The sequence below is a fragment of the Emydura macquarii genome, unplaced genomic scaffold, assembly GCF_026122565.2.
Source record: "Emydura macquarii macquarii isolate MOO-44397 ecotype Brisbane River unplaced genomic scaffold, CSIRO-AGI_Emac_v2 contig_2205, whole genome shotgun sequence".
Taxonomy (NCBI): Eukaryota; Metazoa; Chordata; order Testudines; family Chelidae; genus Emydura; species Emydura macquarii.
In genome coordinates, this window is record NW_027132342.1 from 18,831,342 (window position 1) to 18,851,739 (window position 20,398).

General features: G+C 45.5%; 1 protein-coding gene across 1 annotated transcript in view; it reads left to right on the forward strand.

Moving 5' to 3' along the window:
* Window positions 1–108: 108 nt before the first annotated feature.
* Window positions 109–20,398, forward strand: part of ACO2 (aconitase 2) — a 33,059-nt gene continuing 12,769 nt past the window's right edge. The window contains exons 1-8 of the mRNA XM_067559581.1: window positions 109–169; window positions 10,828–10,970; window positions 12,264–12,522; window positions 15,144–15,236; window positions 17,344–17,502; window positions 17,982–18,132; window positions 19,450–19,554; window positions 20,186–20,277. Coding sequence (XP_067415682.1) covers window positions 134–169; window positions 10,828–10,970; window positions 12,264–12,522; window positions 15,144–15,236; window positions 17,344–17,502; window positions 17,982–18,132; window positions 19,450–19,554; window positions 20,186–20,277 — 1,038 coding nt within the window. The 5' untranslated portion in view covers window positions 109–133. The remainder of the gene's footprint in view (window positions 170–10,827; window positions 10,971–12,263; window positions 12,523–15,143; window positions 15,237–17,343; window positions 17,503–17,981; window positions 18,133–19,449; window positions 19,555–20,185; window positions 20,278–20,398) is intronic.

Sequence of the window (20,398 nt, forward strand, 5' to 3'; positions counted from 1 at the left end):
CCCGGGTCCCGCCCCTCTCTGGAGCTCGGCCCTGCCTCCCCCGGGCCCTCTTAAGCCACGCCCACAACTTCTGTTCTTTAAAGGCGACGCGTGACGTAATTGGAATGCGACTTCATCTTTGTCAGTGAACAAAATGGCGCCGTACTGTGTCCTGGTGACTCGGCTGCAGGTGACAGCGCCGTGCGGGTAGCGGGGCGGGCAGCGGTGGGGATGGGAGGCAGGTGCTGGTGAGGGGACCGTGGCGGTGGGGAGCCTGTGCGGTTCAGCGGCCTGCGAGGGCGGTTTGAGGCCGGGACTTTCTCGTTCTGCCTCTAGGTCAGCGTGTCCCTCGCGCCTGCCCAGGCCTCGTTCCCATAGTGACTGGGGAGCGGGGCTCCCCGCAGGGAGGGGGGGCACCCCGGGCTCCGCTGTCCGCAGGTGACACCCCTGCTGCGCTGCCTCCGCACGGCCGGAGGGCGCCGGGCGGTGGCCTCTGTTCAAGGTGAGGACAAGGTGAACGGCGATGTGAGGCCCAGAGGGGACACGGATCTGGTCGAGGCAAACCTGCTGCTAGTGAGTCAGGTCCTGTCTGTACTGGCCTCAGTTCTTCCCTCTCTGGGCACCGGCTGCTCTGCTGGGGTGTGTGGGTCAGGCTTGCAAACTCCTTCCCGCCTGTGACTAATCCTACCTCCCAGTTAGGGCTGCACTCTGGCTAGTGCCACTGGGGCTGCCAGGAGGGGGTTAGGTGAGCTCCAGTCTGCGCCATGAACTGGTGGGTGGCTGCCACTGCGCACCTGCATTGACTTGTTAAAAATAAAAGTGATCAGAATGGTATTTCCTCAGGTTCAGTTTTGTTGCTTCTTCTCTCCCTTTTTGTGGGATACAGTGAAATAAAATGTGACTCCTATTGATGTATATGTAAACCATCTCCAGTGGACTGTACCTCTTGACACTTCTGTTTACCTGTTCTCAAAAATCACCAGTTGCCACTAGAACATTAGAGCACAAGACTTTGAGTGGAAAATGTGTATGTACATGCTTATGTCTAAATACAGTAATTACAGGGACTTTGCAAAGAGACATAGTGAGGGGAGAGAGAGATCCACTTTCCCATCATAGCTGTAGCCAGCTAGAACGTGAATAAATTTACCCTTTTTCGATTTACCCAGTCTGTGATGATCTCTTAAAACACACACATGCTTGCAATGTGACTTTGACAGTCTGATTCTTGTACTTCAGGCATATTTTTGTGTCTACATCTGTACTTTAAGAACTCTAGAAGTCTCATATCAAGTTGAGGACACACGTATATGGATATAACTTTTTCTTTTAAAATGAATGAAAATCATGCTCCTCGTTTAAATTATGGAACTGGGAATCAGGAGATCTAAATTCTGTTCCTAGGTTTGCCATAGACTCTATCTGTGACCTTGCCTAACATTTTTACTATTTGCTTTAGTTTCCTTATCTATAAAATAGCATTAACTTACCAATAGTACTTCACAAGGTTTTTGTTAGCTTTGTTCACTATATATTTGTAAGTGTTTCATCTTAGGTGGAGGTGCTATAGAAGTGTATATTAATTTTATAGTTAAAATATATAGGGTTCTAACAATGCAGATTGATTTATAATATGTCCAGTTATTTGAAATGTTGCTTCAGTAACCTTTGTAACCTGTACCCATACTACCCTCTAGTTATTCTAACTGTAATAACTGATCTAACTGATTAAAATGCTTCTAAATGACTACTTTCATGAAACAAGGAAAGAATTGGTTTTACAGTAGAGAATGGATCAGTTCCTTATTTTTGTGCTGCCCTATCATGTGAAAACCAGGGGTCACCTGATGGAATGAATGGCAAGTCAGTTTAGAAGAAATACAAGGAAATACTTAGCACACAATGTAGTGGATCTGTGGCATTCACTGCTCCCCACAGGCTATCTAGTCTGTTGATTAAACTAGATTTCTTTTAAAAGGATGAATTGTTATATGAATTATGCTAACAAAGCGAAAGGTAATCAGATATGCTTGTGGTTAAGCATTGTATGTGACGAGAAGGAATTTTTGCACATGTATAGCATTGCATAGGCCATGAAGGACCTATATAAGGATCACTTCACCAACTATGGTGGCAGATATTCTAACAGTATATGACAATTCTGTACAACCGTTTTAGGACAAGAAGTAAAAAATTGAAACCGCAAAGGGTAACTCTACCTTGCCAAAACTAAACAGAGTGAAAATTGCACTGTGCTAGCAGCCCTATGTAATGTTCCATGTTATTTGTGATGAATACAAGAAATCAGGATGGTGTTTGCCATCTTTCATGTGATTGGGGTTCTCAACTTTCTAGCAATATACCATGTTGACAGAAGAGTGACTTAATAAATCTCTGACACTATTTTCTGCAGTGCCTAGGCTGTCATTGGTGATTTTATAATTCAGTACTAAATATGCTTATTGTGGAATTTGATTGGGTCTTGGTGGAAGGTAGTACCAGGTACAGGCTAAACTGAATCTCAGAACTTTATAATTGCAGCTGCTACTTAGGTTCCAAAATGGGATGAATCTGGAAAGTTTACATGTAAACTTACATTTTGGTTTTAAGAAACACTTTATTAATAGGTAAACCAGTGGTCCCCAAACTTTTTACCCCCGTACCTTTATCCTCCCCCCGGCCTGCTGGGGCTGGGAGCAGGGCCATGGTCGGGGTTGGGGTCTATGGCTGGGAGTGGGACAGGGCAGAACGGGGCTGGGTGGCACTCCCTCCTCATTCCCAATAGGGGCTGCCCTGGGCTATCCCATGTATCTCTGAATGTTCCTGCGCTCCACTGTTTGGGGACCTCTGGACTAAACAATGTTTGTGGAGATAGCAAACTTAACCCTAGGGTTTGGGTGAGGGAAATGGAAACACTTATTCTTGCAATAGCCCCACCCTGGTCAATGCAGGGATGGCCTGTGTTGGACGCCATGACCAGATCTCAGGGAAAATAAATAATTGATCTGCCAGTTGGAGGTGGAGAGGGACGATACTGGGTTAACATAGAATTCTTAACTTTTTAAAAAAATAACAGGGATTCCTGAACTGTGACCCCTAAATATAAGTGTATTCACCATAGTTGCTACTTTGTTGCACTTGAGAGCACCTAGTGTGTTGCATGTGAGAGCATCCAGTTTACTGGACTTCCCTAACATATCTAGTACCCAATACCAACATGTTTGATTAAAACCCAATTCCAGAAACTACTAACATTTGAACCTGGATTATTGGCTCTGAGTCTAGGACAGGATGCTAAATGACTTTTGGAGATTGAAGGTGTTTTTTTCAAAATTAAAAGCAAGACTAGCCCTCTTCATTATAGATCAAAATGTAACCCAGTTACTTGGGTGGCTTGTTGATGGATGAAGGAAATTTTCCACCGAAATGCTCATGTGTGGGACTGATGAGCTTTCTAAAGCTGCTCCTCCTGCAGACCACCTGAGGTCTGGACAAATGGAGTCCTGATGCTCTAAATAGATACAGATACAGGAGCGAAGACTCAGCAAGCCTTTGGGGGCACCTACCCCAGCAAGTCTTGAGGCTTGTCTACATGGGGTTGTTGTTTGGGAATAAGGTTGGGTGTGAATTCAGAGTTCTGTAGCTATTCCAGAATAATGCTGCGTGTACACAGAGATATGTTTATGCTATAGCAGCACTGCTATGGTGCTGCAGCTGCTTTCTGCAGAGACAAAGGGTTTTTTCACTCAGTGACAGTGTAGTTAATCCATCTCACCTAGAGGCAGTAGCTAGATTAATGGAAGAATTCTTTGATTAACCTAGCTGCATCTTCATTGGGTGCCAAGTCTACCTCACTACGTCGCACAGGGTATACTGTTTTTCACAGTTCTGAGTGATGTAGCTAGGTCTATCTAAGACTTGGTCTACACTAGAGTGTTTGTTTTTTGTCAAAAAAGTCAGCTTTTTTCGACAAAACAATGCTGATGCATGTACTGCAATCATACACCCCTCTCCCCCGCCGACCAAACTGCCCTCTTTTTTTCGACAAAATAAAACCACCTTGATGAGAGGCAGAGCTTTTTTTCCAAATTTCTATTAAAAAAAAGTGTCAATGTAGACACTGCTGTATGGCTTTGTCATAGTAAACAGCCTCTGGAAGTGTCCCACAGTGCCCATCCTGACCACTCTGGCCATCAGTTTGAATTCCACTGCTCTGCAGCCACCCACCCTTTCCCCTTTAAAGTCCTGGGAAGTTTTGAAATTCCACTTCCTGCTTGGTCGGTGTGGAGTGCTTGCATGTTCTCTTCCCAGCTGACCATGGCAGCTTCCCGCACCAAATGCTCTCCCACTTGGAGCACACTGGAGCTGCTGGACCTGATCAGCATTTGGGGAGAGTCTGCCTTGCAGTCCCAGCTCCACTCCAGCCGAAGGAACTTTAATATCTTCAGCCAGATTTTTTTGGACCATGGCTGAGAAGGGCTGAGTGGAACACACTGCAGTGCTGAGCAAAAATCATGGCGCTGCGACAGAGCTACCAGAAGGCCAGGGAGGCAATCCATCGCGCTCATGTAGAGTCAACAAGCTGCCGCTTCTAAAAAGAGCTGGAAGCCATCTTCAGCGGTGACCCTACATCCATTCCCAAGACACCTGTTGACACCTCCACTGTCCCAGAGCCACCGGAGTCAATCCTGACAAAGTTGTCGACTAGGAAGTGAAGTTGGAGGATGACCTTGAGTTGGCTCGCTTGGTGAGGTTGGGAGTCAGGAACTGTTCTCAACCCCAGAAGGTTACAGCCAGCTTCAGCTCAGGTGTTCAGGATGCAGGAGAGGGGATCTCCCCTCTCTGGTAAGTGTTTGGAAGCTGATGCTACTTATGTACAGGAGGCATGGGGGTCCTTAGCTTGGCTAAAACATAGAGTAGTTGAAGGGATAGAAATGCACAGAGTAGCTATGTTTCCATGTGCTTTCCCATTCCTTATGCATTGAGGCAGTGTGGCAGAGAAGCATGTTAATGCACACCGAGATTTCATGGGTATCCTCCAGTGAGATCTCTAGGAAACTTTACTGGAGGTACTCTCCAATTCTCTCTTCCTCAGATTCATTGGCAGAGTAGCGCTTTGTTCCTTACTCCATTGTAGGACACTTTCCCACACCAATCGGCAATCACTTGTGCGGGGACTAAAGCAGCACACAGGTGTGCAGCATGGGGACCCGGTTTGAAGCTGCTCACATGGAGGGGGATGCATCCTAACTCCCTTGTTAACTCTCAGGAGTGAGAGATCAGATTCTATGGCCCCCGCCTGTGGAGAACAGTGGCACAATTTGAAATTTTGTCCCTATGTTCCTGTATTTATGCCCCCAAGCAACCACTCATCCACCCAGAACCTTGACCCAGTTGGATGATCCCCCCCTCCAAAACTCTCCATTCCCAGGCTGATCAAGGAGCTGTGCTCTGCTCAGGAGACAATGAGAAAGAGGTGTGTTTAATAGTAATGCATCTGTAGTGTTAAGGCACCCACAATAATGCTTTTGTTCATTGTTTCTTATGACCTTTGCAGCTGAAGCCCCTACACCAACAGACTGCCTCTGGCTGATAAGGAAGTGATACTGGAAGATCAAGGAGGAGATATTTTAGGAAGTCCTTTGAGGCAGCCAAAAGAGAGAAAAGGGCATGGAGACAATCAATGCCCAAAACTCAAAAGATGGAGAGACAGGAAAGGAAGGAGAACCAGGAGCAGGTCATGGCCGGCCATCAGCGCATGATCAAGGCTATGGAGGAGCAGACAGAGCTGCTAAAGACAATAGTTTCATTGCAGACACAGTTCATGCATGCTCGCGCCTCTCCCCCCTCAGCTGCAACAGAACTGCTTTCCCTGCACTCCACAAACTCCCCCAACACATTCCTACCAAACTCCTGTACTGTATTGTTACCACTTACATTCCACCCCTTCAGACAGCTATGAGAACAACAGCTGAATTTACACCCAACTGTCATAGCTGACACTGCCCCCCACTACTTTCTCCCCTCCAGGCCTTTTTTTGTATTGCCGACAATTTTGTATTTAATAATAATAAAAGCAAGCGCTGCAAACAATAAGTGCTGTTTATTTCCATGTTGCACATGGCACTTTCACCTGCCACTGACAGACAGCTGAAGCTGGATAGCAGTCGTAGAATGGCATAGCACAGTTTAAAAAAACACCTTATGGGCTCTCATTCTCAAAATAGGCTCTGAATGCCCCTGATCCATATGTCCCCCCGTTGTGCCCCTCTAATACCCCTAGCATCTGGCTGCTGATATGCAGATGCAAGGTGATCTGCCTCTGCAGTCCACCTAGGGGCAAACTTTTCACCCTTAGTGTCATATAAATTATGGAGCACACAGCAGGTGGCTTTAACCATGGACTATTGTCTCCATTTAGGTCCAGCGTGCTTTTAATCTGCCAAACACACATTCAACAGTCATTTGGCACCTGCTCAGCCTGTTAGGGAAGCGCTCCTTGCTGCTATCCAGGTTGCTTGTATAAGGCTTCATGAGCCATGGCATTAGTGGGTAGGCTGGTTCTCCCAAGATCACTGTGGGCATCTCAACATCCCCAGTTGGAATCTTTTGTTCTGCAAAACAAGTCTCTGCTTGCAGCTTTCTGTACAGGCCAGTGTTCCTGAAGATACGAGCATCATGCACCTTTCCTGACCAACCTGCGTTGATGTCAGTGAAATGCTTATGGTGATCCACAAGTACCTGCATCACTATAGAGAAGTACTGCTTTCTATTGATGTACTCTGTTGTCAGATGGTCAGGGGCCAAAATTAGGATATACCTGTCATCTGTTGCACTGCTACAGTTAGGAAATCCCATCGCTGCGAAGCCAGCTACTATTTCACACCATTACCCAGAGACACAGTCCTCAGCAGAATGCGATTAATGGCCCCGCACACTTGTGATAACACAGCTCCAGCGTGGACTTGCTGACTCCAAATTGATTAGCAACCGACCGGTAGCAGTCGGGAGGTGCCAGTTTCCACATGACAATCGCCACGTGCTTCTCCATCAAGAGGGCAGCCCATTCCGATGTCCTTGTGCCACAGGGCAGGAGCGAGCTCTGCACAGAGTTCTATGAAGGTGGGTTTGTGCATTCGAAAGTTCTGCAGCTACTTCTCATCATCCCAGACCCACATAATGATGTGATCCCATCATTCAGTGTTTGTCTCACATGCCCAAAAGCGGTGGTTCACGATGTGCAGATGCTCCATGAATGAAAACAGTAATGTGGTGCTGTTTGGCTGCACATCACTCAGCAGGGCAGGCTCCTCTGATTCCTGTTCCGATTCAGAGCTCATGATGTACTGTGCAACCAGCCGCGATGTGTTCAGAACGCTGAAAGCAACAGTGGAGAGCAGCGCAGGATCCATCTTTTCAGATGGAGATGGCGGGTGTGCTGGAAACAGAGAGGCTGTTGAAAAATGGCATGAAACACAGCCGGCAATGCAGTGAATGATGGGACGGAAAGCAATACATCATGGGAAGTTGAACCAGCACCCATGCTGCTCTGCGCTCCTCTCCCTTTTCCCACAATTCCTAGTGGCCAAAGGTGGCGAGTTGCACAGTGGGATAGCTGCCCTCTGTGCACTACTCTCACAGTCAATACTACAGCACAACTGCTATGTGAACAGGTGCGAGCATTGCAATTACAGCACTTTTTGATCGCTGATCTAACTGCCATCCACAACCTTTCTAGTGTAGACAAGGCCTATGTATTAGGTATAAACCAGACCTTATCCCAGTCAATTTCTCCATGCAGATAAGCCCTTAAACTCTTTGGGTATTAGCAAACCTACAATTTTGGGCAACTGAGGTGGAGCCTCCTAAAGTTCCCAGGGTTGGGTTTAGGGACCATTGGTTATCCCTTCCTGTTGGGCATGTGGTTTCAAGAGAGGCTTCCCCTAGTCATTAGATAAAGCTGCTCAATTCTTATAAGGAGCAAGGGTGGGAAGGTGGGTGATGGAATGCACTCCTGTATTCACATCCTATACGCTATTGTAATTTTTGTACAAAATATGACTTGTAAGGTATAATCTGAAAACTAATAACTTGCTGGTCAATATCATGGTAAAATGTATAGCATAATTATATGTAAGGTTATAAACATAAGCTCAAATCATGATTGAAGTATGTTTACTAGACAAGTCTGGAGAGAGGATGGTAAACCTGTTTCTCAAAAACAAAGGACAAGTTGATGCTCCTAATCTGGTGTCATCAGGTGATGATGGCGTATCAGCTTTATCAAGTGGCCATTCTTTGGCAAGGAAAGAGGCAGGAACAAACAGATTGGCAAACAGCATGAAACCTCTCTTCTATCAGACTCCTTGTCTCCTTGCTATCAGCTGGAAAAAATGCATTTCAAAGGGTGACTGAACTATAAAAGTGAGAGGCAAAAACACCAATTCTCTCTCTGTCCAACTCTCTCTTTTCATCTAAGATGATAAAAGAAAGAGCTGTTGAACTTTGGGGGCAGATCCTAGCCTGAGTTTGGTCAGCTGTGTTCTGGAAAAGTGTGGTAAGGAATTTCACTTTGAACCAAGTTTAATATAAGTTTAGAAAGCATTTTATCTTTATCTTTCTTGTAAACATTTCTGACTAAAATGCCTCATTATTTGTACTCACTTAAAACCTCTCTCTTTGATCATACTAAAGTATGCCCTCAAACAAAAAGAGTGGAGAGACTGCTGTGGAGACGCTAGCATTATTTTAATTTCTAGAGTTGATATGCTTGGGAAATGTTCTTTGGTTTGTTACCAGTTCAGTGTGTAAAAATTATGCTTGTTACTGTAGCTAACCCTCTACATAAGGAATTTTCAACAGTGAAACTAGGTGGTTTAGAGCCCCTAATGTAGACCCATTCCACCAACACAAAGCAGGACTTATAATGGTGCAGTTTACTCACCAAAACACCCCCACGCTAATCTGTAACTTGTCTTGTTCTGCCTCATACCTATCAGTCCCAATTCTCCTTGATCCATCACCTACTCTCAGGGTTGAAGTAGAGCCTTGACATAAGTCACAGGGTAGTAGGAGGAGTTTCTTCAGACTCCCTGTTACCAGCTCGTAAGGCCAGTTCAGGTTTTTGTTTGTTGTATCAAACAAGGCGAGGGTCCCATAACTGAATTAATCATTACAGTTTGCATGAGAATGAAGATAAGTTTAACTAATTGAGACTTGAGAGAGAGTTCTTGGGCATAAGTCCAGAAAGGTTGGGGAGGGGCAGGGTGAGAGTTCTTGCAGTAGATAGTAAAATGCCTTTACTAATTTGGGCTTGGGAAGGGATATTTATTCCAGGGCATGCTAGTGGGATCTTTGGGATTTATCCTTTCTCTACAGCACTGGGAAGAGGCTTTCACAATAAGATGGATATATCTTGGGTACAGGCAAGGCAGCAACAGAAAAGTCAACTTGAACTGGGCTGATGGAATTGGAAGAAGTCACACTGGCTGATCAAAGATCGGCACGTACACTTTGAACAATGAGTTAGCAGGGATCTAAGCCAGTGGTAGAGTGAAATGTTTCACCTCTAGTTCTTGCGCTTTGTTCTGCGGTCCTATCTTAGACCACATTAACCACAATGTGGTGAATTATTAACCAAAAAAAAAAGTTGGAATTGATTCATTTTAATGAATAGCTCTGTGACTTGCATCTTTAGAAGTAGTGTGCTCATTTGCACCTTTTATGTTGTCCCCTAACTGGCATGTGCTTTAGCAACTTTCCCAGACACTTATTTTTTGTATTACAGTAGTTCCTAGAAGCTCTGATCGGGATCCCCTCACCCTCAAAATGGCAAAACTAATAGTACAGATTTTTTTAATAAGACATTTATCTTGGTGGTAGTGGTTGTGGTATTACAAAACTGACTATACAAACAACTTAAATGTCAATCTCAATCTTCTTAGATTTCTTGAACCCTTTTCGTGCACCTGATATTGAGTGGGCAATAAAATAAGATTCAGGTAGCCCAAAGCATGTTACACAGTAGATGCAGAGAAATTACTCCAGCTACCACTGAAATGCACCCCTGTGTAGAATACCAAATGTGCTTAATAGTATGCAAGTTCCTACATAGTGACTTTAATGCATGAAGACAAATGTGTATCCAACTGAAAAAGCAGGAGAATGGGATGTTTGTCACTAATATGGTCTGACTTTGCTTCTGTTAACTATGAAGGTAGTGGCATGCCATATAGGAGGCCCAGATTTTATTTTCCATCAGTCCCCCTGATGTAAGCTAGCCCCCACTGAGTAGATATAAACTTGAGTATATCGTGCTTGCACAACTCAGGTAGTCATAGGCAGACACTACTCAACAGACAACTTGCTGTGTCATGCATATATACCAAACATTGTATTCACTTTTTCATTAATATAAACATGTTTTGATGTACTGAAATTTGAAAGCAAGTTTTGCACTTGGAGGTAGAGAGAGTAGCAAGGAAAGGTGCTACTTTGTCCTCTCAGCGTAAAGCCCTTGGCACAGCAAATAAGCCTGGATTACCATGGTGATATTAGACCTGTAAGGTAACAGCTCAAGTTGCTTTGATGGTCTAGCCAAGCTGAAAAATGGCTGATACTGCGTTTTGCTGTCACTTGGCACGGTACGCATCCGCTGAACACTTGAACATGCTAGGTCTTTATTTTCCAAAACTGCTTAATCAGCTTTTGTTGCTCACCTCTTAAACTTGGTGTCCTGGAAATCAGAGCTGGAAAACTCACGTGTCACGTACCTTCTTTTGTGGGAGATCAGTTTCCTGCAGATGTTTGATAGCTAACTAATATAATCTTTGTCTCTTCCTCTTCCAGCAAGCCTTGAGTAAAGGGGTACGGCGGTACCATGTAGCTCCTGTCCTCTGCCAGAGGGCCAAGGTGGCCATGAGCCATTTTGAGCCTAATGAATACGTAAATTATGAAATGCTTGAGAAGAACATCAATATCGTCCATAAAAGGTAAGGGTGAGAAGTGGTTGTGGAGAACCCACTACCACAATGAGGGAAGGAGAAGAAAAGACTTCATTGTGGCACCAAAATGAAAATCTAGTGGGGAAAGCGCAACTTTAAATGACTGTGCTGTTACAGTGAAAAATGAAAATTCTATTTGCTATTTTCTACATGGAGGAGGAGTGGGGGGAGTGTTTTATGTGCAAAGAATCAGGCCAGTGCAGTGGAGGAGATGCTGAAGAAGTAGGAGTATTAGCATTGGATTTCATACCAGCTATTGGAGATTATCATGTTGAGTTTTTGCTTCATGTCGGGTTTCAGATGGCCATGCCCTAATCTGTTTGTACTCCTGGGAAACAGTATGTGGTTAGTAATCTACTAGTAAGACACTTAAAAAGAAAAATTCTCCCCCCTTTCCTTCTTTGCACCTTATTTCCACAGTGAAGTTATCATTCTGTATTCACGTAGCTAGATACCTGGTGTGGCCTAGGGATACCCTGCATAGATAATTGTGAATTTAGTCTGCTGACGCTATGGCCTTAAGTCAGTTTTACTCCAGACTCATCTGGGCAGTGGTTAAAAGTCATTCTCTTGTGACGGCCATTCTATATCCTTTGTGAAATGAATTGGCTATCCCATTTCAATCTCCTTGTAGCCAAGTAGGTACATCACCAGAAAACATCACCAGTGGCATTAATTGGTGTCTCTGTTGAGATTGCCCATGAAGAACCCAGTGACTGAAAAGGTCCTGAACGCCCCACTTGTTTACTACAGCTGATGGATCCTCACTCACTATGGGGCCTGGCACATGTGAATTGGATGACTTGTGCGGGGGGGGGGGGGGGTGTAATTTTTTTTTTTAAGTTCCTGCAACTGTGCCACCCTAAACTATGATGTCATAAGCAAAGCACAGTTTGATGACTGTTGCTTGTACTGCCCCCAAATGTGTGCATTTGGAAACTTCTGGGGAAAAACCTGGATGCTCCAGGAAGTGGTGCTGATGGCTCATGAAAGAGTGCTCATCCTTCCGAGTCAATACTGAACCAGGGCCCCTGCTTTATTTCATGTCTGAGTGCTTTTAACCAGCTGTCAGAAACAACTGTGCTTCAGTGTTGCAGCAGGACTGAGTTGTCCCTCTGTATAAAGTGTAAAACATTCTTTGGCAGTCTGCTGCTTCTGGATGCTGTGTGCGGCAGTGTAAGGCAATATCTTTGTTCGTTTAAAATGCACATTTAAATGGGGCAAAAGGGTTGAAATACATGAGCTGACATTGTTAAAATTTCTCCGTTATCTTCCCCACAGGCTGGATCGTCCGCTGACCCTGTCTGAGAAGATTGTATATGGGCACCTTGATGACCCTGTGAAACAGGATATTGAGCGGGGCAAAACGTACCTGCGCCTGCGGCCAGACCGCGTTGCCATGCAGGATGCGACTGCTCAGATGGCAATGCTGCAGTTCATCAGCAGCGGTCTGTCCAGGGTGGCAGTGCCCTCCACCATCCACTGTGATCACCTCATTGAAGCCCAGTTAGGGGCTGAGAAGGATCTTCGGCGAGCTAAGGTCATTATTACACCAAGACCTGTGAAATAAGACCATTCTTTCCTATGTTTGGAACACTTGGTCTGCACTAGAGAACAGATTTTCAGATGAACAGTCACAAGAATGGAAATCACACAGATTATGTACTGTACGGCACCATAGATGTGCATGGTGCAGTACAAAACCAAAATTCTGACAGGTCCAAGCCCCAGGGAGCTTACAAACTGAACTAGACAAATCCACCACAAACAGTTTAAAGGGTGAGGCATGAAGTTGAGAAAAGACAGCCTTAGTCAATCTGCTTTGAAAACCAAGGCTAAAGTTGTATTCCGGGCAGAGGGCACATACTGGTGTAGGGGAAGAGGTAGGCCATACTAAAGGAGTGAAACAGGAACATAGCTGGATTTAGAGCACTAGAAATTTTCTTCCAGCAGTGATCAAAACCTGGATTGTCACAGGGTGAGGTGAAAGCCTCCAGAATATGCCTGGTTGCATATACCTCAGTCTGTCATGCGGTGGGGAAGAAGCATTGTCCTGACCCCTGCAAGTTATCAACTAAGGGCTGCTCTCCTTGTAGCTTTCTGGAGTGGAAATCCTGCAGGACCTCTCCTTTCTTCTCCTACAATATCATGAATGATAGAAGCATACAGTAGATGGTGGGAAGATTGAGGTCTGCTGATACCTTTCCCTCATCCTCAGGCTGTAGGATAGATTGTGGGATAAGCTCCTCTGGTTTTAATGGACCATTCTAACTGCAGTACTTCAGAGAAGCTGGCCCTTCTCATATGTCCTGGAGTACAGGAAGAACTTTTCCTGGATATCAGATCTGGTGAATCAGTTTTCGCCTGTACACATGGGATGAGCTGCAGTTTTAATCATCTAATTTAATTTATAACCCGGGGTGGCCAAACTTACTGACTCTCTGAGCCACATATGACAATCTTCAGAAGTTCAGGAGCTGGGGCCCGCCTGCTGGGGCTCAGGGCTCCATCCCCGTGGTGCGCATTCCTGCTGAAGCCCTGGGCCTCAGCAGGCACACCTAGTGGGCTGAAGCCCTGAGACCATTCTCCCCACTGGCCAGAAGCCCTGAGCTCCCCCCAGTAAGTGGAGAATGGGGAGGAATGTGGGGGCTCCGCGAGCTGCACTTTAACTGTAAAAGAGCCACATGTGGCTTGTGAGCGGCGGTTTGGCCACCCTTGTTATATCCCAAGATACTGGTCCAAGTAAATGAATCCTCTTCCCCCCCTCCCACCTCTCTTACACACATCATAATAAGGTGAATTATGCTAGTCAAGGCACTGAGGGAAGGAGCACATTTCCCCTCATTAGGCATATTTGTCCCCCACTTTGTGCCTCAGGAAGCTTGAGAGTTGTGCAAGAGATTTAGAATCTGTAGCCTTCTTACTAGACTGTTTGTTCCCTTTCTTCCCTTCATCCCTTGCCCTCCTGTTGCTCTTGCTCTGGGCACTAAACATGTTCTCTGTAGTGTGATTGTATTCTTTATAGCAGTTCTGCCGCAGCTCTGGGCATCCCCTCCCTCGCCATCCGCTCTGTGATTAGAGCAAGCAAACGTCCTGCCTGCCTCTGACTGGGTTCCGCTCTTCATGTTGCCAGTTGGCGTGGAATGAATGCTGGCAGGGCAGAGAGTGGCTTGGATCTGCTCCTGGCACATCAGCATGCTCTGCTTGGGAAGAGAGCTGCACAAACATAGTGAAGTGACCTGACTCCCAATGCAAACAAAGCACAAAGAGCCGGCACTGCTTCATGGGAAACTTCAGCAAATGCTCTGTGCAGAGACAATTCTTCTATTATTGCCACATAGTTCCCCCTTTCTCCTTATTCTGAAGTGTTTGCATGAGAACAGGGTCTCTAAGTCACCATATACTCCTGTTGCATATCTTATCTACTCTCCAGCTGCTTTGCCAAGAACATCCGAGGACACAATACTGTCTTGCTTCTGCTTGTGACAATAACAGTGATTGCCATGGAAGACTTCATAGTTGTGTTCCTACATGTGATTGTGATGTCACAGCGAGCGGCAGCATTGTGTAGCTGGTAGAACAGGAGACTTGGGTTCTCCTTCCCACTTTACCACTAACTTCCTCTGGCTTTAGGCTAATCACTGAGCTTCTCTGACGCCATTGCCCTATCTGTAAAATGGGGCGAAAATGCTTACCAAAGCTCTAAATAGAGCAAAGTTAACAACTGTTGTTGAGAAACTAGGAAGGAGGTAGAATATAAAAGTCCATGAAATTGAAGCAGGATGGTTTTTAAATAGTGTGGGTTTTATTTCCAGACTTTAGAATTACTGTGTTTCATAACAAAACTTTTAAAGTCTTTCTAAAAGAGATATTTATTGGTGTCACAAGTTGTTGAGTTGAATGCTGGGATCACTGTGAAATGCTATGGCCTAGTATGCTGGAGGTCAGGCTAGATGATGGCTATGGTCCCTTCTGGCCTTAAAATGATTTCCTGGAAGTCAGTAATGCTGAACTTTATTCTCCCCTCCACTGTCTACAAAATGTCCTGGAAGGGTTAGAAACAAGCCATGGGGGAGTGAGGTGGGGTGGCTGAGCTCTGGCTCTGTGGGGAGAAAACCAAATGTAATGTCTTACTAATACTTTGTTTAACTGTATGAATAGGACATAAACCAGGAGGTGTACAACTTCTTAGCAACAGCAGGTGCCAAGTATGGAGTAGGGTTCTGGAAACCTGGATCGGGAATCATTCATCAGGTAAAGAGTGTCTGACTGCAGTGTTTGAATGGCAAATGGCTCATCACCTTGTGGCGAGGAGAGAACGTGAGTGCAAGTACTCAAAGAATCTCTCCTTCTAGGGAAAGGTGTGTGTCCTCTGTGTCCCTCTGTCTCCTTCCTTCCTTCCTTCCTTCCTTCCTCTCGCTCTCTCTCACCCATCGCCCTCCCCCCACTCCCTCTCCCTCCATGCTCATTCTAGACTGGTTGTTTCTCCTACAAAGTGACCTCTTTGCATCTCTGGCCTAGACCACTACATTTCCCCATGATTATGCTGGTCAAACTGTAATCTGATGCTTGATGGCTAGTGTTGGCACTATCTGTGGTGGGAAAAGGCAGAGTCTCACATCTTCATCTGAATGGTTAATTGGCTAGCTTAGTTTGGTTTGGCTGGGGCACTAAAGTGATGTCGTGGAGTAGCTTTGGCCCAACGTAAATTGCCTTTATGAGGAGGAGAGAGTCTATTTTTTAAGTCTAAAGACAAATGTATTTATGGTCTTAGTTTTGATAGAAAGAGGGGTTGGGGGGAGGGAGAAGGTATCCAAATGCAGTAGCACTCTCTTATTGCCTGAGAATAGCAAAGCAATAATCAGTTTAGAGTCACTATGCAGACTGAATGAAGTGCAAAAAATAAACTCCATTGAATGTGAAAGTACTTTTTAAAAATAAAACTTAGTTTCTGGAATCTCCTGTTCCATTAGCACCTTAACAAAATATAATCAACTTAAAAAAATCACATTTCTCTCAACCTTTTCTACCTATTTCATAAGTAATACTTATGATAGGTGTAATTAGGAGACTGGAGGGAAAGCCTATGTTGCTTTTAGTTTGTCTGTTGTGTGTATTTGCCTATGCTTTGTTTTGTGGTTTTCTCTGTGTAGTTAACTGACTTCCCCTGTTTACTCTGTGAATGTCCTACATAAAAAGGGAAAAGGTGGAGGAAAGAACATGCGATTGAAAAACTTAAGAAGTTTACAGGAGGGCCTGGGGACAAGTGCAGTTCAAATGTACCTTAAAGGTCTCTTCATTTGCAACTCATCTGTAGCTGATATGTTACCTTCAGCCCCTGATGAAGCAACCTAGAAGGGAAAAGGGAGTGTTATCTGAGCCTGTGCAGGGAGGTGTGGGAACAACTCACTTCTGCCACTGCTCTGAGGCCACATGGTAATGCTTGCCCTGTGGCCATCTATCTATGGCAGAGTTTTCTAACACCATCGCTAATATCTGAGCCCCTTGTGCATAACAGCAATAGTGGCCTTTGCGGCATTTCTGGCACATCTCCCTTTTTGATGTAGAAGCTCTGCTTGGGGTACAGTTTGTTTCTGGTTGGGGTTTTTGGACATAAGGGGATGTCAGTGTTGAGTGCTGTTTGTTTGGGGTTTTTTTCTTAGTAGCATTGGACAGGAGCTCTGGCTTATTCATCAGCTGATAAAGCTCAAGGGTTTCTTGGGTGGGTTCAAGGCGAGTCTGCCTCTCTCACCCCAGTGCCAAAGGCATTGTGAGAGTATAACCTGGGAGGGGACGGCGTGGTTCAGGTGCTGTTTTTATTCTTATCCTGATGTCTTTGCCACCCCACTCTCCAGTGACTAAGGTGCATCTAGGGCAACCTTCTTTGGGCCTCATGAAGAAGGCTTGGAGAGCAGCCTTGCCAGACCTGATGAATGAGGGTCTCATGTTAATGCATGAACTTTTGTTTTCTGTCCTTGGGGTTGCTAGAGTGGGTTAGCTGGGTTTTATGAAATAAGTATTAAGGGGCAGAATCTGTCTGGTGCCTTCTGACTTCACACGGATCCCATTTAACCCTCTACCATGTTGTATTATCACTGGCTTAATATCTTCTCCTCTGTGACTGGAATGGTTTAGATACATTCCTGGCATCTGGTGAAGGGCTAATTGTGGCTAACAGGGCAAATCTGCTTTAGTGGGAGACGCGGTTGGAGCTTGCAATCCAAAATAAGCTAGCTACCATGTTAAGATCACTACCTGCAAATTAAATCACTCATCTGATCCATGGCTGCCTTTGCTCTTGGCTCACCTCTTCACTAAGTTGTGTCTTGTTCTTTGTTTTTTCCACTCATATTTGCTTCAGATCATCCTGGAGAACTACGCGTACCCTGGGGTTTTGCTGATCGGTACAGATTCCCACACCCCCAATGGAGGTGGCCTGGGGGGAATCTGCATAGGAGTGGGTGGAGCTGATGCAGTAGATGTCATGGCAGGCATCCCCTGGGAGCTCAAATGCCCAAAGGTGAGACAGTGGCGAAAAGGTTAATTCTGTATATGTGAGGGGCTGGAGTAATGAGAAAAGGAAAAGGGGAACTTGAATTTCCCAGGCAGATGAGGCACTTAGAGCTGCTATAGCCTTGGGAAAGTAGACTGGTTCAGAAGCAACTAAAGCATACTTCACTGGCAACCCTGGATCTCCACTCTCAGGACTGTCATTTTGTGTGCTTCCAAGGATGCGTCAGCAGTAACTTCCCATTAACGAGCCATGCAAAAGGATTCAGGCCGTATGGCAATATAGGCTTCTTGTTGCTTGGGTTTGATACTTCAAGATTTCCTTCCTTGCCCCACATCCTATCAACTGCTTGTAGCTGTCTCGATTCTGGGCACTGATGCCACTGGGCGTGAGGAGGAATAGGACCATGCAGATGCTCATTGGCTTAGCCAGCAGAAGATAAAATCTTCATATTTTAGTAAGCTTTCTCTTTTGTTTGTGCTGCTTAGGTTATTGGCATAAAACTGACTGGCAAGCTGTCAGGCTGGAGCTCTCCTAAAGATGTGATCCTGAAAGTGGCTGGCATCCTCACGGTGAAAGGTGGCACAGGTGCCATTATAGAGTATCATGGGCCTGGTGTGGACTCAATCTCCTGCACTGGTGAGACAACACCATCTCATTTATTGGGGACATAGATTATTACTGGAGGCTGTGGTTTCTGGACAGCCTGACGCTGTTTGCTATTCTGATGATCTTCAGGATTGACTGTTGGTGGGCTGAGGGTGGGACGGGAATGTGATGGGAGCTCTTTAAAAGAACCCAGCCCCTGAAATTGGCCTGGCAGTTAATGTGCTGCATTGCTGTCCAGGAGACTGATTCTGGCTCTGATCTCTTGCTGTGCAGGTTGACAGAGCAAGGGAATGCTGCACAAGCACAGCGCTCCCTGCAGGGTAGGAGCGATCAGTCAACGGTGACTCCTGCAATTCAGGAGCATAGAATGGCTGGCTGCGAAGAGGAGTGGTGTTAAATAGCCAGTCAGGACGGTTGCCAGGATGTAGGGAGTCCCACCTGTGTTTGGAGCAGGGACTGGAGAGAAAGCAAGGATTTCTTCATGATTCTGACAGGATATGGGTGGTGGTTAGCCTTCCTGTGCTTGAGTTTAGACACCCGGACAGGCCTGTGTAACTAGGAGGAGGAAAGAGAAGCTGGTGGTTGTAGTGAATGTTAGTCTGAGCATTGGTGTTGAAGGAAGGCCTCTGACTGAAGTGGTGGGGAGATGGAAGGGGATTGGTCAGTGGTCTTTGCTTCTAGAGCTCTAGACAGAGACTTTGGACCTGCCTGTAGAGATGTGAAAAAAGTGGCACTTGCATAATGAAACTCTTACTGGGTTTAAAATGTTCCTAAAGCGTCACCACTGTGCTCTTGAAATTCATGGCTGATTCGAGTGGCGTGACACTGGCTTTCCAAGCTCAGTCACTGAAAGAATAACTTCTACTCCATTTAAACCAGCCTTTGTCATTTTTCAGTCGATAAGACCAATGTACAACTGGCTCTTCTGGTAAAGAGAAAAGCTGGAGAGGAGTTTGAACCCTGTCCTTAATATTGTGCAGGTATCAAAGAAACTGCTGCCCTCATTGCGGCAGAATATGCCTGGTGACTTCAGCCAAATTAAGCAGTTATTTCCTATCAGCTGCATTTATACCTTTTAGAACATCCCAGCTCTGATCTCCACACTTACAGCACTATACAGTCATGTGCGGCCAAAGGGTCAGAAACATCTGGCACTAATAAAATGGAATACTGGACAAGATGGATCTTAGATTGAGCTGATGTGGATTTATGTTCTTATGCCCGCCTCCCCCTGTTCTGTCCTGGCCTTGCTGTCCCCACCATAGATTTGCTTTTGTTTTGAAGAGCTTAATGCTTTTGGATCCTCTGTTGTTTAGTTTGTGGGTCTCTCCTCTCACCCTTCTCTAGGAATGGCAACTATCTGTAATATGGGGGCGGAGATTGGTGCCACCACCTCCCTCTTCCCATACAACCACCGGATGAAGAAATACTTGAGCAAGACTGGACGAGCTGGTAAGAGGCTTGGCGAAGGCTAGTGGCAGGGTGCCCATCTCCTCTAGCTTTTGGGTGCTCTACTTTGTTGCATGGGGGTGGTACCTAGCGCAGACAGCACTGTAGAGGTTGCACGCTTGCTCTCCCTTGAGAGCAGCAGGGATATCTTGAGCTCCTCACCAGCATACCCAAAAAGACCAGATTCAGGAGAGGCCTTCATGGGCTCTACAGAGAGTTTTTGGTCAGACAGCTTCTAACACTCTTCTATCACCTCCCATTAGATTACACTCCTCATCATTGACTCTTGCTGTCAAACTCTTAGGAACCTGTTATTTCACATGCTACTCACTATAGAGGTTGTGTAGAAATGCAGCTAACTGGTACAGTAATAGGGTGCTTTATGGGCACAACATTCCAGGATGACAGGTGTATGAGGAGAGTTCAAGAGTGTATGCAGTGTAAGAGGCAAGATCAAATATGTTCACTGAGTGGTGATCACTTGGGTTACGTAGTGTGGAGGGGAAGATCAATAGGTAAGGTACCTGGTTATTGGTGGGATTGGAACTAGCCTGTGGGTAAGTGTCCCTTCAGGACAAATGGTGTACATCCTGTCCTGAACTATGCGTTTTCTAGCTTTTCTTTCTTCTTTCAGAAATCGCTGCTTTGGCAGATGAATTCCAGGAACACTTGGTGCCTGATGCTGGCTGCAAGTATGACGAGCTGATTGAAATTAACCTCAACGAGGTGAGACTTATTTTATTACCTCATTCTTGCTGAATGTTTAGACGTGACTTTGTCCTAGATGGATAAGAGACAAGAGTCTAACATGGGGTACTTCACAGCACTCTCTGGAATCCTAGGCACT